Source organism: Thermobia domestica, chromosome 7 (genome assembly GCF_964235325.1).
Source record: "Thermobia domestica chromosome 7, izTheDome1.hap1.1, whole genome shotgun sequence".
NCBI classification, from domain to species: Eukaryota; Metazoa; Arthropoda; class Insecta; order Zygentoma; family Lepismatidae; genus Thermobia; species Thermobia domestica.
Genome location: NC_137460.1, coordinates 150,191,725 through 150,213,094, shown reverse-complemented (window position 1 = coordinate 150,213,094; position 21,370 = coordinate 150,191,725). Strand labels below are relative to the sequence as shown.

The following is a 21,370-nucleotide window of genomic DNA, read 5'->3' as shown; positions in this document are numbered from 1 at the left end:
GATATAATCCGGGGGGTCCCACTATGGTATTCACAGTGGAACGTTCAAAACACACACACACACACACACACACACACACACACACACACACACACACACACACACACACACACACACACACACACACACACACACACACACACACACACATATATATATATATATATATATATATATCACACTACTATCTCAATGCTGCAACTTGCACGTTTCTGCTCTGCACTTGCTCCGTACAGTCCTTCTTGTATTCAGTTTATATGGGAGCCTATTGCCTCTGTACTTCTCGTAACATTCCATTTAGCTATTCGCAAAACCTTTCTCTCTTTCCTAAAGTATTCTTTCTGTACTTTTATCCTTACTTTTATTCCCTGATCACAATTCATATTTTCACTAAAACACTACTTAAGTACCTCAATCTAGTAATTACTTTGTTTCATTTATTTTCCCTCAAACTTTTTACGACTACAGGTCCCTCCTCCCAACCACTATATCTTTCGTCTTAAGTTATATATTTTCATTTCTTTATCCGCCCCCTCAAGTTTACTAACATTGTGTTAATTTTTCTTTCAGATTCTGCAAGAAGAAACGCATGATTTGCAAACGCATATACATTCAACCGTTCTACCTTTCACCGTAATCCCATCTTCTCTAGTTAAATCTTCTTACCAGCTTCTTCTAAAGAGATCTTGAATGAGGTTGATGAGAATCAGCACTCCTTCCACTTAACATTCTATTTGTCATTTCCATTCTTACTCTAACTCAGTTGAGTCAAGTTTGTGTTTTGCTTTCTTGTGCAACATCGAAGTTATAAATTCTGAGACTACTATTTAACGTAGGGTCTGAACCACGAGTGGAACTTTAATTCATCATCCAAAATGACCTCACAATATGGACCGTTTCCCATCACACTATCTCGCTTCCAAGGAAGTTGGATTATCGGACCATACAATTGGCTTCGACTATATTCTAACCCAGATTGGTTAATATGTAACAATTGAAATAAATTTAAAGTATCACAATGTTTAGGGAAGTTCAAGAAAAATACAATTTTGAGTCAATAAGTATTTAAGAAAATGAAATAACTCACCTTTGTAATAAGGTCTTTGGCTTGCGCTGATACATAAGAAGGGAACGAAAGATCAACTTGACTGATCCTTCGGTAAGTCCCTTCATATGTGACATCTTCAAATGGCGGTTTCCCCACCAAACATTCGTAACATAAAACACCTAAGCTCCACAGATCCACCTTTTCATCATGAGTTTTACCTTGAACCATCTCGGGCGGCAAATAGTCCAAAGTACCACAAAGCGTTTCTCTCCTTAAAGACAAATGAAAGATTATACATTGAATTCAATTGTCCTCAAGTCAGAATATTATTAACTTAATGAATCTCGTAATTAATAGGCAAGAAGGCTTTAGAATTAATATAATACAAACGCTACATTTGTCCTTCACACTTCACTACCCATGTACACTCATGTCCAAAATTATTGTCGCATGTCTATAAATATATTCTTGTAGGAATATAATTTGATAACGAATTCACTCGGTATTTCTCATAATGTTAGTGTGTATAACGTGGCAAATTTCATGTTAAAAGAGCAGTAAATAAGAACAATAAAACGAAAATAAAACTTTATTGTCCATTTAGCAACATTTTGTTTTACTCACTCTAATTTTCGTATTTATAATTCTTTTCCTATGAAATTTACCATAAATATACATTTCCCGATTATATACATAGTATCAGTATTAAAAGTACCTTGCAAAATCATTATCAAATTATATTCTTACACAAAGACAATTATAGATACGCGACAATCATTTTGGACATGAGTGTACATTTTCAATTGGGTGGAACATATTCATACAAGGAAACACATTCATGTTAATGTAGGCAATTAAACAAATACAACAAAAAGACTAAAACAAGACATGGTCGAGAGGGTGCATTGGATGCTACAGCTATAACTTTCATGTCTGAGCAAAAACTATGTCTGTGATCAAAACGTAAATAAATTTTATTTCTAGGGAAAATCCTTTGGATGTGACACTCAATAGGAGGAACAACATTATGATGCGTGTTAGAATCAGTTTTATTATTATCTATTAAAATGCTACAATACCTATAAAAGCGCCTAAGCTCCAACCTCTAACGTTTGATTTCAAACCTTTGATTTACAGTTATTTGATTTCACGTTTAACAAAGACAAATATTTTAAATTATGTGTACTTTAAATAAATTATTTAAATTGATCTTTTTCCTAACGTTTGCTTTTTCTTAAAATTACTGCTCAAAGCTTTTGTATTTTAATAAGAGTTCTCCAAAATTGATGCAAATGAATTGTGCTGCCATCTTTGGAGTTCTTTTAAACTATATGTTTTTCACGTTTATGTGTTTGTGGCCGATCCTTTCGACAATGAGATCTCGGAAACTACAGGCTTTAGAAAGACGACTTTTTCACTGATCGATTGCAAATTTTGCATAGATTGTCCAGTTCTAAGTGAATATTTAAAAAACATGGCCCATTATTTCTTTATATTTTTACTGTTACACTGGAAGTGTAGAAATTAAAAAAAAAAAAAAAAAAAAAAAAAAAAAAAAAAAAAAAAGCATCAATTCCAACACCACATAGTTGTATATGTCTCATGAGTTTGTTTCATGATCAGATAATAATGTAAAACGAGGGATAATCATTTCTCCAGTTTAAGATATATCTTTATTGTTTGGAGTGTTTTGCCCAAAGAACGCCATATATCACTGACATTATAAATGTGTTTTGTGATGTATTTGCTTATTATATATTGCATACAAGAAGAAAAAATACTGATAATACATGAATTAGGAACTCAAACCGGAAGTAGGCTCAAATCCTGTAAACGGTGCGGGATATTGAAAATATAATCGAAAAAATCTCCCCTTTATGGTACGCCTTGCCGATTTTTATCAAGATGTTTTTCACTTGTGTCTGTAAAGGGGCATGTACAGATGTTGTGAGGAATGACAACGACATTCGTGCTTATATGTGAATGATGCGCTGTGTAGAGAGCGCAGGTTCAGCTAGTTTTTAAAAGAATGTCTCGAAACTTTGGACTTTCCTCCTGTGTCTGAGTTACCTTGACTGGGCATTTCAGATCTTTAACCTATCTTTTAACATGGTTCTTCATCCTAATGCATGTATGGTGCTTGCTACCCAAATATTTTATTTCACACTGTCAACGTACTTCGAAACGGTAACTACTATTAAAATGCGGTTTATTTCAATGGATTTAGAGTCTCTAAAATAGGTTTCATGTGATCCATTATCCATCTATTAAAGCCGGAAGTGATTTGAACTAATCATTTCCAGTTTCAACGTTTATTACCATAGAACGAAATCGGTAATAGAGAGAAGCTGGATTTTGCAAACGATTCAGCGTCTAAAGACAACGTCTATCCACAACATTCTACTAAAACAGGAAATGGTTCAAATTTAATTTTACTTCTGGTTTCAATACTAATTTCCGTAGAGCAAACACAATAAATGCTACCAAGATGCATTTTACTGCAATTGATTCGGTGCCCCAAAAAGACGTACCATCTGTTACATTAACCCAGTTAAATTAGCCATTGCAGGCTTCAACATTTTTCGCCATTGAACGAAAATGGTAACAGACAGGAAGAAGCGTTTTTTTTTTTTTTTTGTAAACGACTCAGTCTCAAAACAATATATCATGACTATCCATCAAAACCGGAAGCGTATCAAATTTACTATTACTTCTGGTTTCAATACTGATTTCCGTAGAGCAAAAACGGTAAATTCTATGAAGACTTCTTTTGCAAGCCATTCAGCGTCCTAAGAATAGGTTTCATTTCCTGGGTTGAAGCTCTATTCAAACCGGAAGTGGTTAAAATTAGCCTTTTCTGGTTTCAGCGTTTACTGCCACATAAACACGCTAATAGATAGCAAGAAGTTTTCTTTTTAAAACGATTCAGCATCTCAAGATAACATATCACGACTATCCAAAACATTCTATCAAAACCGGAGGTTGTTTGATTTACTATTATTTCTTGTTTCAATACTGATTTCTGTAGAACAAAAACGGTAGAAGATACCAAGAACCGACTCTTTGCAATCGACCCTTGTCGTCATAGAATAAAAATAGTAAGGGATAGCAAAATCCTAGTCCACATCAAGAGCATCAGTAAGGCGTATGGTCACCCCGCGCTGCTACACAGGCTGCACAACGTCGTTCCATGCTTCCGATCACTTCGTTGATGAGGTCCATCGGTATCCTTGGCCACTCCGCCCGAAGGGCAGTACACAGGTCCGGAATCGTTTGTGGTGGGGGCTGTCGGGTTGCAATCCGCCTTCTCAATGCATCCCAGACATGTTCTATTGGATTCATGTCTGGGGACCGTGCAGGCCACGACATGCGTCGAATATCTTCCTTCTCCAAAAAAATCATCCACCACACCTGCCCGATGACAACGTGCGTTGTCATCCATGAATATGAATGATGGTCCAACTGCACCCCGAAACAGTCTCACATACGGTTCCAGTACCTCATCACGGTACCTCTGGCCAGTCAAAGTACCACTCTAGAAGACGTGTAGGTCAGTACGGCCATTCAGCATGATGCCCGCCACACCATCACACCCCACCACCAAATTGGTCTTTTTCAATGATGCTCTGCGGGTTGTAGCGTGTCCCCTGTTCTCTCCATATCAGTGTCCGTCAAGAATCTGACAGCAAGCTGAATCGCGACTCATCCGAGAACAGAACGTGACTCCACTGTTCCATAGTCCAGTGCCTGTGTTCTTGGCTCCACCTCAAGCGAGCTATGCGCTGCACACGAAAGAGACACACACGACGGGGCATCTTGGGTAAAAACCAACCTCATGCAGTCGCCGGTACACCGTTTGTCTTGAAACACGTGCTCCTGTAGTAGCTGCAAGCTCTGATAACAGTTGCTGTGCTGACATCGACCGAGTCCGACGTGCTCTTACCAACATACGGTCCTGTCAAGGAGTTGTGACTCTTGGGCGACCCGGAATTGGTGCACATGCGATGTTGCCGTTGGTTTGAAACCTGTGCCACAGCCGTGAGATCACACTCTGTTGTAAATGCAGTGTTCTGGACACCTCCGTTTGTGTTTGCCCAGCTTCCAGCCGTCCAATTATCCCGCCCCGCAAGACAGGGTCTAATGTGGGTCCTCGTGGTATGTTGAAGCCTTCACGATGCACTAACACTATTGCTAACACGTCTGCTTTGTACACGACTCAGCAATCGACTGTGGTGTGGTGTGCTGTTATCAGCTCTTCTTCGAGCATTTCTCTTCCCTCCCTCCAGCAGCCCTTGTAGGACCTTCAGTACGCTTTCTTCTGTGTGCAAGGTCAGTTCTGATCGCACTGTTCTATGATGGCTGTATGCCGCTGTTCCCATTGTGTGTTCCCACGTTTCCCCATTTTTATTAATTATGCTATCTTTTTGGACACCAGTGTATTATATATATATATATATGGATTCAGCGTCCGAGGAACAGGTTCTATCTTTGATCTTCTTATAGACGTACTACTTCAAGTTTGAGTATTGAATTCGTATAGTTTGGAAGTCTTAGTTTCTCACTGAAACGATACTCACTTGTTTTCATATCTCTACCAAAGTATGAGTGATGTTGTCTTCAGGTACAAGTGCAACACACTTGAAATAAATATGAATATTCACTACTGTATAATACAATAAAGTCGAAAGAATGCATTACCTTGATGATGGTGCGTGGACGGACCAACCAAAATCAGCTATTTTAACTTCTCCTTTAACGCCAAGAAGAAGGTTTTCAGGTTTGATATCACGGTGAATAACTTTCTTGGAGTGACAATATTTTAATGCATCTGCAATCTGAGACACATATAAAGCAGTCCTGTAATGTACATCAAAGAACGTGATTAGAAGTGTTACTACGAAAAATAAGAGAAACTATTGTATGTACATATAAAAAGTTCAATCTTTTTCATTGCTAGGCGATTTTATGTTTCCATTAATAGGTTAGATCCTTGAAAACACAAAGGTTGATAAACGGAAGACAAAAGTCAAAACAATATTTGACGTTTCACATAGACACAAGTTCAATTGAATTCTTCACGTCGAGCTCACATCAATTACATCAGATTGCTTTACAACGCGAAATCAATATTTAAATTTTATGTAAACCTAAAGAGTGCGCCACTTACTTGAGAACATATAGTGTGACACAGTATCCTGTATGTCATTGTAACACATCCCTTTTTGTTGCAGGTAAACATGGCAAGCCCTACGCTAACCCAGGAAATGAAGAGGCATGCAGTCATCGTCTCCTTGGCTACAGGACACGCCGATTCCAAGATCGCTGCCTTCCTGAACGTCGCCCGGTCATTCGTTTTCAAAGTTCGGAGGGAATTGGAGACCGCCAGTGGTGACGTGTAAACAGTTTCCCGCAGGAAAGGACATTGTCAGCACTCGGACAGGACCAGGACGCCCGAATTCATCGCTTCCGTCCGAGCTCTTGTCGAAGCGGACCCAGGGAAGCCCATGAGGGCACTCGCAAGAGAGAAGCAGGTTGACGAGGCCACCATTCGACGTGCGGTGTATGAAGATCTCCGTTACAAGTCGTACGTGATGTGGAGAGGTCAGTTCATGTCCGCGAGAACCAGGAAGAATAGAGTAACCCGCGCCAGGCGCCTTTTGAACAAGCTGAAACATCGCGAGCAGCCAGAAATGCTCTGGTTCTTCTCGGATGAGAAAATATTCGTCCAGAACAATGATCAGTGGCTGTGTAAAACACCCGAGAAGGTTTCGACCATCATACACACCAAATTCCCCGCCCCCTGATGGTTCTGGGGGTCGTGAGCAGTGAGGGCGACGTGATGCCTCCACATTTCTTTAGTCAAGGTGCCAGAGTCAACGCTGTTGCTTACACCGATGTGTTGAAGATAGTTGTGCAGCCCTAGATTACTGCTGTAGCACGTGGCAGGCCATATGTTTTTCAGCAGGACTCCACTCCCATCCATACGGCCCATTCAACCCAAGAATGGTTGGCCACGAATTTTCACGACCACGTCACTCCGAACATGTGACCTCCCAGCTTCCCTGATGTCAATCCTTTGGACTTTTACGTCTGAGGCGTGGTTGAGGGGGCCTCTAATAAGAATCCACACAGCACCGTTGCGCCTCTCAGGGCAGTCATTGTGAACACCATGACAAACATTCCCAGGACCCACCTCAATCATGCCTAACGACGGTTTCGACATCGTTTATAGGCTGTTATTGCGGCAGATCGCGGTTTCATTGAAAGATATCCTGTACTGGGCCTGTCTTCACGTGTACGTAATATTCAATGGTCATTAAGTGCTCCATCTTCCGTCTATGCTCCTTTTTTCGCGGATATTTGTTCTCAAATAGTTGCCGCACTTTGTAAGAATGAATCCCAGGAAACATGATGAACGATCAGTTATTCACATATCGAAGAAGTACAAATACTGTATACTCAACAGAAAAAAGTAATAACAACAGAAGAATACAAGTTTGAGAATAACTTATTTTACAATAGGATTTGATCTATATTGTAAACAGGAAAACATATAAATATTGTTCCCAAATGCACTTTTATTACATCGAACTGTTTCAGCAGTCTTAGTTGCGTTCGTCAGTAAATCTAGGAAACTCACATGGAAGTTACTTGAGTCTTTCATTTGATTTTTCTCTTAAAAATCACGAACATTATAAATCGGTTGACTTCAACCGAACTCATCCGATCGGGATTAAACTTGGCACGGTGAAAGATCTTGACCCGCCATAAAAGTGTGAAACCGAACTCATTCAACCTGGATCATTATACAGCAGCCATTGTGTTGCGTATGGATTAATTTTTCCACTTGTTTCCTTTTTAACAGAAACAATCGGAACCAGTGAAATAACTAACTTTTAATTACGTTTCTCTGCATCATTATGTATTATTTGTTGTAAGATATTTCAATACTTCCTTTGGTATGTTTTCCACCTACACTACAGTCAAACACGTTCTGACAGTTCAACTCTACTAACATTCAAAATAGTATTGTTTTATTACTTACGGTTCTATATATCTTGTTAATGGAATTCTTGTTGTTTTCACACATATGGAAGTAACAGAATAGTATAAATATACGTACCGGTAAGGCTATAATGAAATCTTTAATTTAACGTTTCACAATTATGTCCTTTAAGCTAAAGGAGACAGATGACTACTTCAATTGAATGTTTATCAAAGAATGAGAGAAAACGGGATAACCCTGAGAAAACTCACGGACACGATGTTGTCCACCATAAACTTACATGGCCTGAAATCGGACCACGGGATTCCTAGTACTAGAGATAAAATCTCTACTAATGAGCCATCGTGCCCTCCAGGTAAAGCTATTAGTTTTTGTTATTAACAGCTGATATTTTAATTATTATCGCCAATGAAGATATTAGTTACTATCGAAAATTCCTATAATGTAATGTCAAGAGGTATTATGAGAGAAGTTTAGTTATAACATTTTACATTTACATCCGTTTTTTACATGGATTGTGTACAAGTTATCCTTTATAAGCTGCCATACCATATGCTTCTATGGTAACATTCATTTATAACGACGAAGCAAATATTAAATGGATAGAAAATTTTTATCTTTCGTTAGTTTTTTTCATGTCAATAAAAACAACTAAAATAATTATTCTTTTAAAAAAATTTTGATTAATTACGCGCATTTTGAATAATATTAATGCTTTATAAATGCGTAATCACAATATAATTTTAATTGTTCTGTATGAATAAGACTGGTCATTTGACTTGTCAGTCTCCATGCTCATAATCCCTCATCAATGACTCAAAGACTTTAGGCTGATTAAAATACACGTAACAATCAAAACTGGGCAGAGCTAGCGAAAAGAGATGTAGAAATTGTGTGGTTAAGTTGAGCTTTAGCGTTTCTTTCGGTAGTGAGGTTACATGGCCCTACAGCTTAACAAGGGAATCCAAACCACATGAGCTCTCGCCGGGAATAAAACCTGGGTCTCCGCGCCGAAGATGTGTAAGCAAACTATATAATTACAGGAGAGCTCAAAGATATAAATCAGATTTACATTGTCCTTTGTCTTGGAGATGCAAATTAAAATTTGAAGGAAGAAGAAAAGTGAGCGGAAATATGAGAAAAAATTACAAAATGCATAAAATATAAAGACTGAAGAAACTGAATAAGAAAAATAATATAAATGAAGTACATCGTAATTGACTGAATATCAGTTTTAGAATCAATCGCAAATATTTTTAATATTGTGATCTATAATTCTTCCTCCCCTTTCTCTAATTATTATGGAAGATCAATATGAATTGAAACATATCTAATCAAAATCATGATTAAATACTTACGTATGTTCATCGAATCGCTTCTTTTCACTGTTTTGTAACAATTTAAAGAGTTCTCCTTTTGGCGCGTACTCAAGTATAAGATAAACTCGACTCTCATCATGGAAATAACCATACATCTTCAAAATATTGGGATGTCTACAAAAGAGATGAGAAGAAATAAGTTTAATGATCTCTGTCTATGTAAGTAGCCTTAATTTCATATTCTTTCACTTAACCCAGTATTTCATTGAAATCATGAGATATATAGACTCATTCTTACGAACAACCCTAATAAAAGATGTTACAGAATGTAATTCGTATAGTTAGGATACACCTAGACTTACCATTCAGGATCTTACTATTGCACCAAAAATAATAATAAATAAATAAATAAATAAATGAAACGAGCACTCCATACAATGGAGAAATAATGAGTTAGTGAGGAACGTGATTTGAAATCTCATTTTAAACATGTTGGTAATCATTATTCTTTAAAAAATGTGGAACTGGTTAAAACATTTATTTTGGCTAGAAATAAATATCCTACGTACAATTACTGATAGATGGTATAGGGTACATCTTATAAATGGCTTTGTGCTTACCTTTCACCCGTGGTCTTCACCGTTTTAGTTTGTGTTGGTATCTTGACTCGCTCGGGAGTCATGCCCACAACAGTCTGATACGTTCAGTAAAGAAAATGGGACCAAGAATTTCCGGACTAAACTAGTTTCACTTAACTTACTGCAATTTTATCATTTCCATTCAGATCGGAATCCGTCCATTAACGTACAAGTGAAAGACAAGCTATTTCTTATAATAATTTTTTCTTCCAAATTTATTAAAATCAATGTGTTAAGTAATTGTGTAAAACATAAAAATTCTATGAAATAAACTTCGAAGAAAAAAAAATATAAGAAATGTCTTGTTTTTCACTCGAATGTTAGAGGGTGGATTTCAATCTGAATGGAAAGACTGCAAGTAGTAGTATGTAAAACTAGTTTAGTACGGGAATTCTTGGTTCCATTTTCTTTACACAACTACACAAAACTAGTTAATGATGAGTATATAGGAGTTCAAACAGTTGTGCAAGAAGTATCAAACAGTTGTGAGCATGACTTGCACTAAAACGGTGAGGATCACGGGTGCAAAGCTAAGCACACAGTTATCATACGTATAGTTGAGAGATTATTTGGTTTTTTGAGTTTAGTGTCCTTTTAGCACCTAGGGTATATAGGAGACGTGGAGCCTACAGCTTAACGTGAGATACAAATCACATGAGCTCCCACTGGAAATCGAATCAGTGTATTAGTTGAGAGAATACTGCCTTTTCTTGTATTTTATTTTATTTTTTTTTAAAAGAACAAAACTGTACGTAACCATTTAAGAAAAGGACGAAGACAGGGTTCCTACAGGTTTTGAGCAAAAAGATCCCTTGACTTTTCATGACTCTTCATAAAAATTCCTTGACTACAGGAAATTTCTATAGAATCAGCCTCCTCCACTCCCTGCAGCAACCGTTTCTTACCAACGTAGTAATTTTCCTTTGATATTACTATTAATACATATTGATTGCATATTCAACGCAATATTTATACATATTCATTGCATATTCAACATAATTATTATATTATTCCATATTAATTAATTTTTGATTATAATAAGTTCGGCAACAAATATCACAATACCATAACTGTAAGAAAGAAGCATCTTGAAGTTTTAATCAGCACCATTGTTTTCAATACTGAAGCTTTCTTCTTCTTCAGTTCTTTAATTTCTGTATCAATTACACATTGCTTTTCCTCATTCTCTTGACGTACACGTTTACTTTCTTTTAATTCATTAAGTCTTGCATTAATGTCCTTTTCACAACTTTCTTGTTTCTGTTCATCCTTTTCTACCTTTTTCTGGTCCAGATATTCTTGATAGCGTCTTGGTGCATTTGAAATATAACCCAGCATGTTCTTTGAGATTTCGACATTCTGGGCTTCACCTGCTTTTAGGATACTGTCGTACACTTGACGCTGTGCCACAATTGTTTTCTCCAGCATGTTCTCACTAAGAAAGACTTATTTATATAAATCGACAGTTGTGTTGCCGTGAGAGAAAATCATGCAGATCTTTACATGCCACAACTGTTTGAAATCCTCTTTGTCTATGAGAAAGTTCCTTAAAGAAATATCCACTCCTCCTTTCTTCAAGCTTCTTTACTGCCACATTACAGAATAAGGAGTACTGTTTCTCGACATTTTCAGTTACTATATAATCAAATGGAGGAGTAGGAAAAATCTCTTCTGTCCATTCACAGCGAATCTCTGGATGTCAGTACTCAAAAAGATGACAAATCTATTAAGGCCTTGTGCTTTAGATTTCCTTCTTGCAGTTTTATCACTGAGCAAAACACACTAGGACACTGGCATAGAAAATCAAGTTTTCCCTTCTCCTTCACTATCAAAGTCTGCAAGAGACGATTTGCTGGTATCAATACAATGGAATGATATACTTCACTTTTCATTACATCTGATTTCATACAGGAGATCATATGATCTCTCAGAACCTGATGAATACCGTCAAGAAGATAAGAAGCCATTGGCTTTGTTGTTTGGAACTTCTGATGAAATGGAAAACAGCTTACCAAAGGACTGCTGACACTTCACGAATGGATCACTGATAGCCTTCTTTAATGATCTAACTGTTTTCGATTTTGGTAGCTTTGCTTCATTTAGGAACTTCACCACATAGTTCCAAATTTGCAGTGTTATTTGAAGACAATCCACATATTCTTGCCACCTCACACCACAAAATTTGAGTGGCAACAAAGAACACCCTGTTACTTCAACCAAAAATCCTCTACGGGCTGAATAAGTCATTGAAGAGGTATCAGAAGGATCGCAATATGCAAGGTATCTCCCAGCCAACAGAATCAATACTAGTCTTCACTGCACCATGCACAATGTGTAAACCACATGCACCTACGTTGACCAATCTACAGTGTTCATCCCTGTTCACAGAAATAATGATCCTGAAGACTTTAAATAAATTTTAAATTATACTAGGACCATCCATGGACAGTTGTATAAGGTTCAAAAGCGGTAGAGTGGAAACACCTTCAAGAAAAACCCGTAACAAGTCATTGGCTGTGCTTTTGTTAAGGAAGACAATATTCAAATAACGTGTCACGACTTTCTCCAGCTTACTGTCCCAAAACCTTACTATGAAGACCATTTGGCCTCTTTGGACAACTTAGTTCAAAGCTTTATTAAAATAGAAGACAAAGAAATTACAGGTTTTGAGTCGGTTCATTAATTGCTGTTGGAAATATGGAGGGAACCGTAATGAACTACATATGAAGCATTATCTGGTCCTAGGAAAAGCGCATGGGCCATGTAACTGTCTGAAAACTTAACATTGTTTTCAAATCCTGGCAGAAGTTGAAAGACCACTTATCGTGTATAATTCGAAGAGCCCACATAATCTCCGCTTTTTGCAATTCATCTTTCAGGACTAAACTGTCCAAACTGTTCTGCTAAATTCCAGCAGGTCTTGAAGTATCAGTAGTAGATACACTTGGTCCTGGTGTTACACATTTAATTATGGACGCAGTCCTTGAAAGAGTTTCTGATGAAGACGAAGCTGGAACTTCACAAGAGGTTAATGCTGCTTAAAATTTTGTACAATTTTTGCATGAGTTGATCCTTTTACGTAAGACGTTAAGGCCTGCTTCCCCATGTTGCTCAACTCAAGTGGTTTTTATATATAACACACTTTGCAATAAGCATCATTATCCCGCCAATACACAGAGGTAATCCATGAAGAAAACTCAGGGTCATGCACTGCGTTCTTCTACAGTAGATTAAAGACTCTTTTCTTGGACTAATGAAAATTATCATTCTACTTACAGATTTCTGTAATTTCTGAATTTCCTTTAAGCTTCCAAGCTTTCGACTTTCCCCTGGAGTCTTGATTACGGAGATTAAAAATAGGAAGAAAAAGACTAGAAACACCAAGGAATAAAAACGGAGCGGACCTGCCACGGGAAGAGAGCTATATTGTACGGATATACGTTGTCAAGTACGTTAGCGATCAACAAATGAAGATGAGCAAACGCTCTATTTTTACTTCTTGATGTTTCTAACCTTTTTCTTCCTGTTTTTACCTCCGTAACCAAGACTCCAAGGGAGAGTCGAAAGTTTGGAAGCTCAAAGGAAATTCAGGAATTACAGAAATCTGTGAGTAAAAAGATAGAATTCCTGAGCGTGATTCTGCATTAATGAAACTTAATTCATATTAAGCTTGAATCTGAAAGAGAAGTAATGTTAAAGATAATCTAAGAGAAATGCAGACACAATCAAATATACATGGCAAGCTCGCATTTTTAAAAAGTTTAAGCATACTCATATATAAGGAATAACTGCAAATACTTCGCTGAGACGAGTCGTATTTCTTACCATTAGCAAAAATATTTATAGAACATATTTGAGAAGTGGTTGATCAATATGACCTTCGAATTCTTTTTTAAGAATATACACGTGTATACTACAAAAGTAAATAATAATAATAAAAAAAAAAAAAACAGACACAGAGAGGTTAGAGCAGACACTGAAAGGCTCTGAATCCCCCTAGAGCGGTTAAGCATTCACCAACCACCCACCGTGGTTGTGAGCTTAATCTCACAAGAAAAAGATATTTCATCACTTGTGAACAATGGTATCAACTGAGAATCCAAATATGGAAATGTAGAAATATAATTCTATGATTTAAAAGAAAATTCTACAAAGGTACTTTTCCAAATTGTTTTTCAAAACAGTTGCTCAATTTCCCTGATTTTAACATGACGGGGACCAATTTCCCTGACAACCTGACTTTCTAGGTTGTAGGAACTCTGGAAGAATTCAAAGTACAATCGTGCAGTGTAGAGTTCATGAACTTTAGTTAAAGATATTATTATTGCTGAATATAGCCTCTACCAATGGTCTACTGGCCAAAATTGACCATAGTTTTATTCTGGAGAACAAAATGATGAGCTACTAGATCAACAAACTTGTTCTTTAATTACGAATTATATATTTCTGGGCTTTCGGCATCTATGACTAATGAGGAATGACGTCCCTCGGTGACCACATAACCCGAGAAGTGGGGAAGAAAGCGCTTTGAGACCTTTTGTTAGCTGCCATCTCAGTATTTGCCTGGTATGCATAAGCAAAATCTAGGAAAAATGCACTCAGGATGGTTGACCCGGAAAGGCTTTTTATACCTTTCCGACCGAGTGTTCCCGCTAAAAATCAAACCTGGGACCATCCGTACCACAGGCGACAGTGAAGAAATCCGCTGTGTCCTACTCTAAATACGCTGTTACAAACAATAGATAAGCTGAAGTAGAGTTACACATTGTTCTGAAAGACCTGAAAAGAGAACGTTCAGAAGCGTTTCCAGGCTTAGCTGCCCATGGAGATCATGGCATATCCTTCAAACATTACTAGTTTGAGGGATGTAACAACCACTCGCTCTTTCTAAGGTAAGCACAAGATTTAGTGGGAAATGTGTGTTCCTGAATCAACAGATTATATAAATGAATCTTGATAGTAAGTTAACACAATATAATTGTTATTCTATTCATGATAAATTCTTTTCGAATAATCTAGCAACATTAGCAAAATTGATAATGGATAATGACATTTTTCATTTTAGTCTGTAACTGTCAAATTGCAAGAAGCACAATTAATATTAGAGCGCTTACCTCAAGTGTGTTTGTATTTCGATTTCTCTTCGAAGTTGATGTTCTACGTTGGCCGCTTGAATCTGAGCTTTGAAAAGAACTTTTAGTGCTACAATAAACTTTGACTTCTTTTCCCTGGCCAAATAGACATTGCCGAACTTTCCTTTGCCAAGTGCACGTCCTATATCAAAATCTGTCAAACTCCAGGTTTTCCTTTATAAACACAAGAGACAAGTTAATAGTGAAGCAACAAAGGAACCAACAAATATAAAGACACTAATTCCGATACAACAAAACTGATTACGCTCTTATGCTTATCGGAATGTTACGTACAAACATTAATATAGTATTGATATTTTACAAATGTCGTACAACATAAAATGGAACATACCTTAGTCCTATTAAAAAAACTAGTTTTACGAAAGAAAAAAAACTTTTTCCTTCCAAACATCACACTGAAACAGCCTAATATTTAGGAACATGCATACTAGATATGATCCACTTTGTTCAAGAATAATTAAGACAGTTCAATTGACGTTGAAAAAGCAAAATAAACACTAAGTTAGAATGTTGACTAGTTTCAATCTCCGTCAAATATACTCAAATCAAAATATTTTCCCGTAAAGATAAAACGCACCATAATATTGACTGATTAGTTTGCATTTACGTTCTTTACCAGCAGCAAGGCTACACGGGACAAAACCTATAGTATAAAATGGAATCTGATGCACTATAATGCATTCGATGCTCTCCCACCGAGAATCGATACCAGATCAAGCACCAATTGCACGCACGCTAGCCACTAAACTAGCGAGAAAGGCCAGTTCATAATATAATACGAGGGTGGGTTGATAAGTTCTCAGCCTCACCAAGAAAACAAGTGGATAGGAAGCGAAGCTTGGTGTTTTTATTCAACATATTCCCCTTATAGTGCAATGCACTTTTCATATCGCTGCTACAGTGCTTAAAGGCCAGACAAATAGAAGTCGGATGAATGCTCTGCAAACCAGGCCTCTGTTTGATAAATGACGTCATCGGCGCCATTGTTCCCTTTAAAAACATTTTCAATTTAGGAGAGATATAAAAGTCTGATGGAGCCAAATTAGGAGAATAAAGTGGATGTTCATGTATTTGAAACTGTAGGTCCTCCCAATTTTTGCAACGTCGGACGTGCCTTGTGTGAGAGCGCATTGTCCTAGAGGAAGATTGTCCCTTTTGACAGCTTTCCATGTCTCTTCTTCTTTAGTGCTGCTTGCAGTTTGTCCAGAAGAGATGTATAATAAGTTGCATTGCTGGTTTCACCCGATTTCAGATAATCCAGCAATAGAATTCCTTCACAATCCCAGAAGACCGTAGCAAGGACCTCAGCGGAGGCTCGATGTGTCCTAGCCTTCTTCGGACGTGGAGAACCACTGTGGCGCCATTCCACCGATAGCTGTTTCGTCGTGGAATCGTAGAAACATAACCAGGTTTCGTCCACTGTTACCAGCCGTTACAAAAAAATTGGCCTTATCCGTTTGAAATTAGGACAGAACTGCCTTACTTGCCTCCACCCGTTCACGTTTCTGATCTGCGTTCAAAAGTTTCGGAATCCATTTTGCCACGACCTTCATCATACCCAAGTCTTCATGGATAACTTTCCACATCCGTTCATGACTAATGCCCAATATGTCCTCTATCTGTTTGAGCGAGATTCGGCGATTGTCGAGAATCATCCGGTGAATGGCGTCAATCATTTCGGGAGAGGTCACTGAAATTGGTCTGCCACACCTTGGATCATCGTTCAGACTAAACTGCCCACCTTTGAAGTTCACTGCCCATTTCTTCACAGTGGCATACGATGGTGCCTTGTCCCCAAATGTCGTGACAAGATCGCTGTGGATTTCCTTAGGTGAGAGTCTGTTTAGGAAGAGGTACTTGATGAATGCACGGTGTTCAAATTTACTAATTTCTGGGACGTGAGTTGTCATCCTCACTTTGGACCTGAAAAAAACAAATTTAAAATTGGTTTAGTCAAACCAAATTTTGCACAGTAGCTTCACAAATTATAAGCCTCATAAACGTATATAACTTTTATATCTAGCTTTGTTTGAACCTGGGTGGGCTGGGAACTAATCAACCTACCCTCGTATGATTAGTTGTGTCTTTGCTGTTATGGGCCTAGAACAGAAAGCACTGTAGTGACGATCAGTAGACTTTTATTATGACGATGAATGGATAAACAATAACCTAAAGATCTAAACAATATGAATAAAGCGTTACACACTATGGAAAATATTCGTATACTAAAATTATAAGTCGTCACACAATTGTTTTCTTTATTCCTACATAATTTTTGAAAATTGGGAATATGGAAACTGAAGATATGGAAATAGACTTTACTTCCCTTCAAAAATTTGTATTTCTGGAATTCTATTTGAATGGACTAGAAGTGGTCGCATGAAGACTGATTACATGTACATAAAAATGCCTACTAAACCTCCCCCAATAATGCAAGTCTTCACGTGGCTGAATTCTCTTTTGATTTCCCTATTAGCTCTCCTATCTAAAACAGCTCAGTAAAAGTGCATTTCTTTGGATATTTATAATCATGAAAGTTTAAAGAAGACCAATTTCTCAGCTAAAACTTTGTTTTTCCTCTCCAACTGTCTATACATTCTTGAAAATAATCACATCACTTTAAGTTGTTGTTACAAATGCATTGCATTAACAACTTCACTAAATGTATATACCTACTATCAAAGTTTTGAGGTATGTGCAACTCTTCAATGGCGTAGCCAGAAATTTATCTTGAATGTCCGAACCTTTTTCTACAGAGCCATTAACTTACTTCTTGATCATTATTGACATGTGACGTCAACTAGTATTTGTTGCCATTTCCCAAACTCAAGACGCACTCTTCGCTATTACTCCGAATTCGATGCAGCTTAAGAGATATTTCAAAGAACTACATAAACAAACAACACCCAAAATAAAATTTTCATGCTTATATTCATTTGAGCAATTTCGATAAAATACATAAAAATATACTATAGTGCGCCACAGATGACAAGATCGACGGAAAATATGCAAACTAAAAACTGTTTGAAATTAATGAACTCTAGTAGTTAGTGTTGTTATAAGCACTATATTGTGCTATTAATGCAGAAAGAAAAAATGTTTCATTTACTTGTGTTCATGTTATTCCCTTTCCTTTCATTGTCAAGTTGTACTCGAGAAATATATCCTTTTCTTTGTCGGTTGAACAATGAGGAGGTTTATATATAATGAATATAAATACAATTGATCATGATATGATTTTCTTTTTATTTGAGTTAGCGTCCGTTTCAGCAGCAAGAGTATGTGAGACAAGGACCTTCAGCTTAACTTGGGATTCGAATCGGGGTCTCACGCGCCAAAGGCGTGTACGCTATCCACATAGACACGAGGGTGTTCTACAGTGAGCTATGCATAAAACTGATTCCTAAACTTTTTAAACTCTTAATCTATAGGCAACTTTTTATTTTCACTTAGTATGCTTCAACAAGATTTGTTTTCTAGCCAGAGAAGGAACTGAGCGAGCGTCATAGTAAGGGAAGGTAAGCGAGTATTATGAGGCAGATTAATTTAGGACTGAAAACAAGCTCCCACATGGAGTCAACCCATTACCTATTAGAACTATGTGAGAAGACAATCATTTAGCCACGATGGAGTATATTGCTTCTCTGGAATAGTTATTTAAGTAAGTGCATGATATTACACAACATCAACTGAATGATTTTGCGAACAATAGGATTGTGTTATGTCAAAATAAAGATGCTGTGTTTATAGTAATTCAAGATGATTTGAATTTCGTTTTTCTGTGTAGCTACGTATCTTCCACTCTGTGTGTTATTGTTTTTGTAAGATAAAATGAAACAATGTTCTACATGATAAAGTATTACCACAATCTGCATTCACAACGAAAATACGATTTTTCATTAAAATAATACGAAATACAAATATATATATATATATATATATAAACCAGAGTATACGAATCCCTATTTCAAAATAGAACTGTAATAATTATACGAGACTTTGTTCGTTCCTTCGAATTCCCTTTAGAAAACCTGTTTGGAAACATGCTACTCCCAGGAATGCGAGGGAAACCCGAGATTTTAAAAGGGAAATGCTTAACGAACAAATGTAGGGTAGTTGCTACCTCGTACCTAAGCGGCTATCGGCGGGAGCACATGTGGTTCTGATTCCTCAATAACCTGTAAGTCCACGTCCCATATTGTTTTGCTGCTGAAAGAAACGCTAAACATATATAGGCCTATATAAAGGCTAGTGATTAGCGGTCTTCTTTCTTAATGTGATGATCCCAGGTTCAAATCCGAAGACTATTATCCTGTCTGAGGTTTCTCCAGATGCTTTCCTTACGTTCCATCAAGCAAATAAATTATAATTTTTCAGCGCAGCCACTGGTCAACTTCCTTCAACTTCGTCTTATATTGTTATAGACAGAACAAAAACAGTTTTCAGTATAAATTGGTGTCTCAGGCTGGATCAGGGAGTTTGTTAAATAAATAATCAATAAATCAAATATTAGCGTTCAATACATGTCCAATGTATACTATTTTAAAACATATGAAGCATTCCGGGTAGTAACGGTGAACTCAACAAAGAGTTACTTTGGAAAAAACGCATTTTAAACTTTCTTCATAATGAAGAACTCTACAAAACGTTCTTCTTTCAATTAGTTATTATTATTATTATTATTACTGTTGAAATTTCTGTTATGATTATTATATTTGAGTAAATAAAAAAGCTGTCCAGATATTGAGTTTGTCCTTACTATTTGAAACGCCTCATATTGTATGTAGTAAATTTGTATGAAATTAAAATAGTTGTTGAAAATAATCTAGTCTTTTTTTTTTTTTTCAATTCTTAAAGATTATTTGTAAATACTATGTTTTCTTAAAATACACGCAACGTTCCAAATGTTCTGAAATTCAGAGTAAATTTGCTTTATAATGTTGTAGTACCTACCCCCATCACTCCGGCAACGTAGAGAAATGTTCTCAACTTTGCAACATTATTTTTGCAGACTACAAGAAAGTGTCAAACAATAGGGGTTGCAAACACACTACCCACCCGCAACACGACTATGAATAGAGATGAAAAATGAAATGAAATCTTTGAGTTTTACGTCCTACGGTTATGCCGGTTAGGCTAAAGGAGACGGTGATTATGAGAGATGAGTGAAAATGGTGGAATGAAGAAAGTGGGAGGAAACGGGAGAACCCCGAGAAAACCCACGAGCACGGTGTTTGTCCACCAGAAAGTTCACTTGGCGGGGGCTGGGATCGAACCCGGGACCCCAAGCACCAGAGGTGAACGCTCTACCACTGAGCCACCGCGCCCCCCTGAATAGAGATGAGTTGCCACATTTAACATTAAGATACCCTACACGGCTGCCAACGAAAGAACAAACCATGTGGTGTGCTTAAAGTGCTTCAGTTTCTCTTCAAAGTCCGTGGCGCTCAGATGACACGTTTGCCTCAAAAGTGTACAGGTCATTTCGTTCTTCTCAAGAGAAAAAGAGGAGGGGAACGAAATGAAAAGGACTCCGTAACTATAAATAAGTTATTGCAAAGAATGTGAATTTAAATTAATATTATATATATATATATATATATATATATATATATATATATATATATATATATATATATATATTACTATGGTTATGTGAATGTGTGTCCGTAAGATACAAATGAACACACAATTAAAAGACAAGAATTATTATTATTATTAAATAAAGAAAAATAACAATGGCGAAAAACTTACTTGACGTTTAGAACATAATATTCATTCTCCCTATCTCATCATCATTGCCTCCCAACGGTATAATAATAAGTATGTTGACATTTTTTGAAAATTCCGCCTTTAATCCAGGCCTTTCGTATTACATCACATGCATACCTCACTACATTACTCGGTATTAAAATAGCCCTTCCCTCTGGTCTAGTAGCTACCGCGTGTGGCTTTGATGCACATTGTCCCGGGTTCGATTTCCAGTGAAAGCACAATAGCACATGCAATTTTATAATTCACTTTCATCGATCAAACGTTACATTTAGCCTAAAGGACACAGTCCTGGGACATCTTTTCTCATAATAAATTGTCCACTTTGTCTATTGCGAGGTTTCTCAACCTTGGACTCACGAGAATGTGAGGGTTGAAAAAATGAAATCTTAAATTTACGTCCTAGATCATGCCGGCTAAGCTAAATGAGACGG

The 21,370-nt window shown here is 37.0% G+C and overlaps 1 protein-coding gene and 1 pseudogene across 1 annotated transcript in view; one reads left to right on the top strand and one right to left on the bottom strand.

The window, feature by feature from the left end:
• The window catches only part of LOC145690488 (aurora kinase A-like), a 58,596-nt gene that overhangs the window by 14,748 nt on the left and 22,478 nt on the right, over window positions 1-21,370 (bottom strand). The window contains exons 6-9 of the mRNA XM_081765411.1: window positions 15,126-15,317; window positions 9,413-9,547; window positions 5,747-5,905; window positions 1,088-1,319 (exon numbers count right to left, since the gene is read on the bottom strand). Of these exons, the coding sequence (XP_081621537.1) occupies window positions 1,088-1,319; window positions 5,747-5,905; window positions 9,413-9,547; window positions 15,126-15,317 (718 nt within the window). The remainder of the gene's footprint in view (window positions 1-1,087; window positions 1,320-5,746; window positions 5,906-9,412; window positions 9,548-15,125; window positions 15,318-21,370) is intronic.
• On the top strand, window positions 6,098-6,972 carry LOC145690489 (uncharacterized; annotated as a pseudogene).